Here is a 9,731-nt window from a genome sequence, read left to right as displayed (position 1 = left end):
GGGGCCCCCCCCCCCCCCCCCCCCCCCGCAGCCACAGCTCCAGCTGGCTGTGAAGGAGGTGGAGACTGCAGACACAGCTTCAGCCTCCTGCCCCACCCTCTCTTCACTGCTCAAGCAGGGATCCCCCTCTTCTACAGCAGGGACCCCAGTGGCACGGACCCCAGCCACTGTCTGGCCACATCACCCCTATGCTAGCTAATGCTGAGAGGTGTCTGTGTGTCTCCAGTTTCACTGGACAAAGGCAGACAGAACACTTTGGGCTTTTTGGAAGTAATCAACAGTTCAGCTGGTAATGCCCCTCCATTCTTCCTTACAAATGCCTTGGAAAAAGCTGTTTAAGAAGAGCTTGAACTAATGAGAGAAGCTTTTGTTTTCTTGATGGGCTGATAAGCTCCCTGCTGGCTTCCTTGCTTGCTTCAAAGGCCTCAATCTGTCAGTGTTCAACAGAGGACAGAGAGAGGTGTGAGAAATGACCTGGTTTGCAATGCATGGGACCTATGAGTGCCCGTCAGTTTGCTGCAGACAGTATAAAGAAGCAGGGAGAGGGAGATTGAAAAGCTCGGTATCGGCAGCAGATGCATGCACGCCACACAAGCAGTCCTTCCTCCCCCCACCTCCCATTTGCCTCAGAGTGGTGGCTGGGGGCTGGCAACACTCCCCACCCCTTCAGCAGCAAGCCAAGAGCTGCTACCCCCTCCCACTTGAGGCACAACCCAGCTGAGGACTGTGCAGACAGGATGGGGGTTTAAACCACTCCCTAATCATAGGACTGAGCTGAGGAGGGAAGGGAGTGTGGCAGGTCCTTGCTGGTGCCTGGCCATACCCCGCTCCCACCTCAGCCCAGCATTGCGGAAGGGAAGGAACGATTTGCTCTAGTGCCTCAGGCTTCTAGTCTGAGCCACTGCAGACATGTGCCTGCATTTTCTGAATCAAAGGTAAATGTCTATCCACTTACAAATCAGTTCATTCTCTGCAGGTCAGACTAACCTACAAAGATTAAATCAATTCAGGCTTGGGCTTTTTGAATGTCTGTCCCTAGCCTTTAAGTTTGTTGCTTCCAAGCTTTGAGTATGTTAGTAGACCAGTTTTGGACACTCAGTTACACATTTTACAAGCATTTCTATTATTATGTAATTCAGTAATGGAATAGCTGGTGCTGAATGATATATTGGAGAAAGATTGTTGCATGTACGTGAAAAACCAATGGACTATAAAGAGATTAAGTTCTGTTGAGCTCATAATATTGTTAGGCGGTTGTCAGTGTCATTTACATTTCCATAGAAAAATAATATTTAGTGACTTTACATTAAAAGATACTTATTTATGCATTTCTAACATAGACTTCACTGATAGCACTAGTATGCTCAGTTGACACAATATAATTTTAGCTGTCCTTTAGAAAAAGAATTTAACTAGCAGTGTGAAGTTTTTTGGTGTCCTAAAAGACATCTTATGTCAAAGACCTTTGCCTGAATCAGAACAGGTAAGAACAGTGCCATCCCTGGGGGTAGGGAGAACAAATCTGCCCTGGGCCCTGCATTTTGGGGGGCCCCACAAAGCAAAGCCAGCTTCACATCTGGCCGTTCACTGCCACAACCCCTCCCTTCCCCGCTGCATCTGGGCCCCGCACAAGCTGATTTGCCCCAGGCCCTGCACCCTGCTACAGTCATTTCCTGGTAGGAACCAGCAAAAACAAATTCTTTTTAGGCGCTGTGGAAGGAGGGAAGATGTGAGTTGCTCTTCCTGTTGTTTCTGCGCTACATTAATCCTACTCCAGGGAAAAAAAGAAAAAACATAAAATGGGAGTATAAAGCATCCCATTAAAAAAATAAGTAAATCAGAGCAGCACTAATCAGTTAATGGAGGTGGAAGAATGTGATTACATAATAATTGCATAGCATTCCAACACTTGTCAGCCAGATGGGAGATGCTGATCTTCCTACATCTAAACAGAAGCCTACCTCCTTTTCACTGTCTTCTCTGTCATGAGTCTGTTTTGTTAATGCAAGTGTCCTTAAGTGGTTCTAAAATGTGTCTCAACATTTTAGCCTGTGTCCTCTGTCAACGGACAGATGACTGTCCTGAAAAATATGGAGAAAAGAGGATTTATGAGACCTATAATCTTGCAGTTCATTACTACTGTTTGGTAAGTATTTTACATTGATCCTGAACAGAATTTGAGGAGCTTTCCTATTTTTCTAACAATAAGTTAATTCAACAGCAGTAAACTTAGAACTATCTGTACAACGGAAGAAGAAAACACCACAATATGTGGTTACTCTGTTCAATAATAATATTGAATGGAATTAATGAATTAAACTATTTCTATTTACTTATTTATTATTTCCAATAAGGTATCACACAGGTGATTTTTATACCTATTCATACAAATTGTGGCTACTCTTTAAAAATAATATTAAGAAAAATTCCTATCTTTTTTCTCACCTCTAAATGTTCATCTATGTAAAAGGGAGATATAGTTTCAGAATGTTAGTATCTTAGATAGAATCAATGAGTCGGAAGGGACCTAGACAGATCATCGAGTCCGATCCCCTGCCATGGGCAGGAATGAGCACTGGGGGTGCAAGGGGTCATAAGACCCCAGCCAGGTGCCTATCCAGTCTCCTCTTGAAACCTTTATGACATTTTCCCCCTGCTGCTGCAGTGAATCCCCTTTACAAGCAATACCGATATACAATATTTCCTTGACTAATGTTATTCCTAGTCTTTTTAAGAGCTTAATGTTCCAGAATAGACAGGAACCAGCAAAACCAATTTCTTCATGTTAGGGCTTCGTGTTCCAGCTCTAAAGAATATGTTCTTGTTTCCAAATGGATACTGAGAGCTGTACACACAAGTTTCTTCTCCCAGAGCTTACCTTTTTAATAATAAAATTTTAAAAGCTGTGTATAGCTATGGTACAAAGCAGCCAGAACATTTTTAATATTTTTAGCTGTGATTAATACTTCCTGGAATTTGTGTTCCAGTTAGAAGCTGAAAAGTAGTCTACAGCTTTGCTTTATTATTGCCACCTTTTTCCCTTTTCTGAAGGCCCCATACATTGCTCTGGCAGCAGGCTATGGGGAAATAACTTAGTAAAAGATCTAATTAGGGACTGCACAATGTGTTATGCTACATAGCCCTGGCTTGAAGACTGAGAAGAGGCATGAGGTATAAATAGAATGTATGTACTATTGCTTTTGGTAGCACTAGTGAGGCTGTGTGCACAGTACTACAAAAATTTTATGTTCACATAGTCTGAGACCACTAGGTGGCAGAATCTTCTTTATTTTCCCATTAACATGATCTTGGATGTTACTTAAAAATGACCCTTTTCCATATTGTTGTAACCACCTTGAATTAGAATTGAATATAAAAATTAAACCCTACAGCTAAAAACCCAATGGTGGGTAGCAGTTCCCTTCATAGAAACAACTGATGGGACTGCAAGCCATTTATTATGATCTCATTGTGGTTTGGCATCTAGCAAGAAGTGCTCTACATAACAATCCTATGAAACGCGGATCTAACTATTTCTTGAAAATACTGTTGCAACTACTTTGCCCAGTTAGCTGTACTCAAAATTACCATCAAAATCCTGTGAACTGACAAGCTTCATTTGTCCTCTCTGAATTTTAAGCTATTACTTTTAAAATTTTCTTTGCCATTGTGAATAATGTTCCCTTTCCAGGAATCCTTCCCTTCAGACACTTAATATTTGCACGAGTTAATATGATCGAGGTTTGTTGGTTGTATTCTGCAGCTATTTACTTCTCTGATTTCTATAATAAGCTTCTAGTACAGAAACCAGTTAAAGGCTTTATTAAAATATGAATAAACTGTCTTGCATAAGTTCATCTTATCTATTTAATATGGAGAAATGTGAAGGAGAAAACAGTTATTTTGGTATGGTCTGTTCCTGAAACCTTTGTTGACTGTTACTCTATTGCTTGTATAGTTCAAAAGACTTATAACTTCTCTTTAGAAAAAAAACTAGAATCATTTGGTCAGTTACTAAAGTCATTTGTGCATTTAAATGACTTTTGTAAGTTCATAATCCCATATACAGCCCTTCAGTACTCTGGATCAGGGTTTCTCAACTGATGGGTCTTCCAGTTTTGCTTTTGTGCACTTCGATTGGGTGCTGGGGGACTTCCCCCCTGCCCACTCTTCAGCTGGCTTCTGGGGGACTGCCACTCATCAACTGGTGGGACCAGGATTTTTTGACCTTACACAGGTGGGACATAAGGTGCAAAAGGTTAAGAATCACTGCTCTAGATTACCATCCAAACAGATCTTAGGATACTAGATTTCTATAGTCGCTTAACAGCAAAGCAGTGTGGTGAGAAGAAAGGAAAGTCCATCTGCATTTTGAGTGGAGGAATCACGCACTGCCTTAACTTTTGACAAATTGATGTGCCAGGTTTCTCTGATCAACCAATATTTTACTACAAAGTTTAATGTGTATAATTAGTCGAATGTCTTGATTATTAAACTTTACTGTATTTATAGTTAATGTCCAGTGGAATTTGGCAGAGGGGTGAAGAAGATGAAGGATTTTATGGCTTTTTAATCAATGACATAAGAAAAGAAGTAAACAGAGCTGCAAAACTGGTAAGAATCAAATTATGGTATCATAAGTGATTATCACTCTGTCACATAGCTTTATTCTGTCATGGCATAAATGGTTTGCAGTGATTCTTGTTTTAAAAACAATCATTTTTGTCTTCACAAATGGAAAATAACAAAAGCAAAATTTTTCTGTAGTACTTATTGCCCTCATTTATAGTGTCATATTATGGTATCATGGTATTGGAGGCAGTTGTAGTCCACTTTCAAGTATCTGTTTGTTTGTTTATTTGGGTGTTAATGTTTGTATATTTTGGTCCCAAAGTAGCAAGACTTCTTTTTGGGTAAATGAAGGAGGAATAGAAATAAAAAAGCCAAAAATGTGTAGGATAAAATGCAAAGGATTGTAGAAATTCATACAGCCCAATATTTTGAGAATGAAACAAAATGCTGAATGCTTTCATAAGTCAACTGATCGTTAACAGATTATAAGAACTGGTTATATATAAAAAAAATTCGTATTTCCAAAGTGATTATGTTTAGTCACATTGATTGATTGATTTTTTTTTTTTTTATATATAAGTAACATTTTTAACAATGTATTTTGCCTGTGTATAGACCTGGGATGTTGCGGTATACAATGAATGCAGTCTAACTTGTTAATCAGAGGTTACTTAGCTCTCAAACTTCTGTTTCTTAATTCCCTGAAAAGTGCACAAAGCATAAATAAAACTAGCTAGACAGTTTGCTCCAGTGATTCAGTTTAATACCATTTCCTTTCCTGTTCTCTTTATGCAAGATTACTTTGGTTAATCTTCATTCCTACAACTTTAATTGTGCTACTGTCTTAATATGCTATCATTTCTAACATTTTCTCTTAGAAATGTAATATCTGTAAGAAAAAAGGTGCTTCAGTTGGATGTGTAATGCCCAAATGCAAGCGAAGTTATCATTTTCCTTGTGGGGTTCAAAGAGAATGCATTTTCCAATTCATGGAAAACTTCAGGTAAGATTTTTTTTTTTTTTTTTTTTTTGCTCATCAAGTTATAGTTGCAGTCTTTACTGAATGGGAGGTAAACTTTTTAAAATACATCTGCTGTTCTATTCAGGCTTTATTTGGAAGAGAAGGAATTGGACATTTATAAGTAGCCTCCTAAATATATATATATTTACTAGCTAATTGCCTGTCAAGAATGATGGATTTCAGGGAGTGTTTACATGCTGCTTCAGCAGCCAGGGTGCGTTCGCTGCTGCCTGAAACTTCCCCAGCAGTGACTCAAACTTGGGCCCGCGCAGCCAATCGCCACGGGCCCAATTTTCTTATCTAATTCTATATATATATAGAGAGAGAGAGATGTATATATAGAATTAAATAAGAAAATAGCAAATTTATTTCCTCAAAGTTGGAGAAGTTCACATTTTCTGATAAACATTTTTATCCATTTTTGTCATGTGCTACATTCTGGCTCACATGCAAGCCAAATAAATGTAACCGTAAAGGGATGAAACTACTCTTGCTTGAACCAAGAGGCAAAAAATGGAGCATCTGACAACTGTGCCATGGGCATTATTGCATCAAACATATGGTATATGGGAAATAATTCATCAGTATCTTAGAGCAGTGGTTTCCAAAGTGGGGTGCGCAAGACAATCCATTGGGGTGCAGGAAGAAAATATTAGAGCTTATAATTATATAAATATACATATATTGAGGGTGCATGCTCAAAAAGTTTTTACTGATGGGGTGTGCGAATATAAATACGCGTATATTGGGGGTGCATGCTCAAAAAATTTTTACTAATAGGGGTGCGCGATCAAAAAAGTTTGGAGACCACTGTCTTTGAGTGTTAATGTTTTCACAAAATGCAGTCATTTTCTACATAAAATTGCTATGTGGATGTTTGAACTGAATGTAACGCGCTTAAACTCTGAAACCTAGCTGTGACTCAGTATATAAATTTATTCAGTTTTATAAGTAAAATGTACATTTCCTCCTTGTCCCCCTGACCTGCCAGTCCTTCCAACTCAACCTGGGACCTAGGAAGTAGAGATGAATTCTTCCCTTCTGTGCATCCTTGGAAAGATTAACTTCAGCTGTATCTTGACAATATATATCCAGGCCTCTTTTGACAGTGTGAGAAAATGAAAGAACAGTTTGAGTCCTCATATCCCAGGCAGAGTTTGCAAGTCTAGCAATTAGGGAACAGGGAGAGAATCTCTTAACTTTTGTTATCCTTTGACCCGTAGCATGTACAAGCACCCCCATGCCATTTTTAAGTTTCAATTTTTAGTGTGAATGGAGATTAAAGTGCCACCACGTCTCCTGTATCAGTATTCCTGTGCTTAAAGATGGTGGTAAGGGCACTTGAACTAAAGGTCGTTTGAGCATTGCCACTGATGTTTTTAAGCATGGGAAAGCTGATAAACAAGACAGGCGGCTGCTGGAGCATGGCAATTGCCACACTCCAGCAGACTCTATTAATTGAGTCTGTTCCAATGTGCTGGAATTCCAGAGCATCAGACCAACCTTGGCACTCACGTATAGGTGCCCAGAGGTACTAGATTTAATGTGCATTAGCTAAAGCATGTTAATGCACATGTAGATGCACCCAGGGTGTTGTATTCATCATAAAAAATAGTGACTGTTCTTAAAATTCACTATTAAGCAGACTTTTAATTTTCTATTTAAGGTCATATTGTTGGGATCACAGGCCAGTCCAAAAACTTCCACCTGGTGAATCTAGAGGCTCTTCACAGTGTACTATATGCTTGGAATTCGTTGAACATCTTCCGCAGTACAATATATTGAAAAGTCCCTGCTGTAAAAATGCTTGGTTTCATAGAGACTGCTTGCAGGTAAAGCAAACTTTGAGTTACCTCCCTCAGTGCCACCCCCTATCTTCCCCTCCCCCCCCCGCCTCCACAAAATTAATATCATTTGTATTGTATTTATGTTCTTATTTAAAAGACAATAAATGTAATAAAGGCACAGCAAAAATAAGAGTATAACAGATGTTATCAGGTTTCTGTTGACAGCAGGCACAGAACAGACTAATCTGTCCATGTCTTCAGAATTCTAAATAAAACTAACTAAAAAAAGTTTTAAAAATACAAGTGTTTTAGGGAGTTTAAGATTAAGAAAAGATACTTTTTTAGGCATCATCTTTGACATGCATCCCTTTCAGAAGTCTGTATACCTTTGTTCATCTTTAGGGATATTGAAGAAAGAATGATCTGTTACCCCATAAGTGCCTTATTGTAGTGCCCTACATTCAGAAGCCAGCTCATAAGTCACTTCTGTTCCTCTGTTTTCCATGTTTGAATATGAGTATAAGAATCTTTCCAAATACAAAGTGAATTTAGAGCAGTGGGGCACATAATTAAAAGGAAGTAATGTGTTTTCACACTGGAGAAGGCATTGTGAACTTATTTGATGATAGATCACACCTACTATATTTCTCAAATTTAAGATAACCACCCAATAATTTTCCATTTATAAAATCTAATTATTGGAGGGTCATCTTTTAATTCATCTCTCCCACCACTGCAAAGAAACAAGCAGTGTGGGGGGAGGAGGGAGAAGGTGGTGTGGGGAGGTCAACCAGTTTATCTCCTGCTTGTGCTTGCCCCTGCTTTAACTTTGCTCCATATAAGCAGGCTCTGTCTCTGTTCTTGGGGCACTTAACATGACCCCAGCCCAGTCCTATAGTAGCTGTGTAGGCTGTGCATTGCTGCTACATGGCTGGGTTGGTGCTGTGCTCAGTGCCTAGGCTGCAATGTGGACAGAGCCTGCTTATGCAGAGCAAGGGTAAGGTAGGGAGGGAAGTGGACAGGCAGAGGAGCAGAGGCTGTTTGAGAGAGGGGAGGGAGGCTGCAGGGGGGAGATGGAGTGGGGAAGGTTACAGCTGTGGATATGGCCGCAATCCCAAGTAGGGGCTGGAGTCCGAGCCACAGCAGCCACCTGTTCCCCTACCACCCTTATACTTGAGTCAAAGACAAGGAGTGGTTTTTCCTCATGTTAAATGAGAGAAAAAAATCTTGTCTTGGAATTGAGTAAATACAGTACTCAATCTTGTGAAAAGATATGCTAGGTCAGTTTCCTGTAATTTCAGATTGGATGAATCAAGGATGACCAAGGCATTAAAGAAGCTTGTGTTCAGAATGTAGGGCCCAAGTGTTCAGTGTGTGCCAATGTCTTATTGAGACCAAAAGAATGAAAACATAAATGTCAGTAGTCTAATCAGTTTTTTGTTTCTTTGTCCTGGTGCAGTATCAAGCTTTGAGTGCTGGAGTATTTTTCTTTAGGTGTACTGTATGTAACAATAAAGATAAATTTCAGAAGGAAATGTTGAGACTGGGAATACACATTCCAGAAAAGTAAGTGACTTTCTAAAATGATGTATATAAATAATTTCTGTTTCATAAATCTTTATAGTTTCATAGTTTCTAGGGTCGGAAGAGACCTGAGCAGATCATCAAGTCCGACCCCCTGCCATGGCAGGAAAGAGTACTGGGGTCAAACGACCCCAGCAAGGTGTACATCTAGCCTCCTCTTAAAGACCCCCAAGGTAGGAGCCAGCACCACTTCCCTTGGAAGTTGGTTCCAGATCCTAGCCGCCCTGAACATGAAGTAGTGCTTCCTGATATCTAGCCTAAATCTACCCTCTGCCAGCTTGTGACCGTTATTCCTGGTCACTCCTGGTAGTGCTCATGGGAACAGGGACTTCCCCAGTGCCTGCTGATCCCCCCTAACTAGTTTGTAACAGGCCACTAAACCACCCTCAGCCTTCTCTTGTGGAGGCTGAACAGGTTCAGGTCCCGTAGCCTCTCTTCATAGGGCCTGCCCTGCTGCCCCCTGATCATGCGAGTGACCCTCCTCTGGACCCTCTCCATGTTGTCCACATCCCTCTTGAAGTGCACCGCCCAGTGCCGCATAGAGGGGAGTATCACCTCGTTGGACCTGCTTGAGATGCATCTGTGGATGCATGACAAGGTGCAGTTGATCTTCCTGACTGCATCCCAACACTGCCGGCCCGTGTTCATCTTGGAGTCAATGATGACTCCAAGATCCTTTTCTGCCTCTACACTGACGAGAAGGGAGTTCCCCAAACTGTAGGTATGGTGCCTGTTGTTCCTCCCCAGGTGCATCACTTCGCACTTGT

General features: G+C 40.6%; 1 protein-coding gene across 1 annotated transcript in view; it reads left to right on the top strand.

Moving 5' to 3' along the window:
* Nucleotides 1-9,731, top strand: part of G2E3 (G2/M-phase specific E3 ubiquitin protein ligase) — a 48,091-nt gene that overhangs the window by 6,324 nt on the left and 32,036 nt on the right. The window contains exons 3-7 of the mRNA XM_019518927.1: nt 2,049-2,146; nt 4,513-4,614; nt 5,451-5,575; nt 7,260-7,425; nt 8,840-8,946. Of these exons, the coding sequence (XP_019374472.1) occupies nt 2,049-2,146; nt 4,513-4,614; nt 5,451-5,575; nt 7,260-7,425; nt 8,840-8,946 (598 nt within the window). The remainder of the gene's footprint in view (nt 1-2,048; nt 2,147-4,512; nt 4,615-5,450; nt 5,576-7,259; nt 7,426-8,839; nt 8,947-9,731) is intronic.

Source organism: Gavialis gangeticus, unplaced genomic scaffold (assembly GCF_001723915.1).
Source record: "Gavialis gangeticus isolate Ggan-Ray unplaced genomic scaffold, GavGan_comp1, whole genome shotgun sequence".
NCBI classification, from domain to species: Eukaryota; Metazoa; Chordata; order Crocodylia; family Gavialidae; genus Gavialis; species Gavialis gangeticus.
Note: the sequence above shows the minus strand (reverse complement) of the source record. Positions and strands in the feature narration are given on the sequence as shown.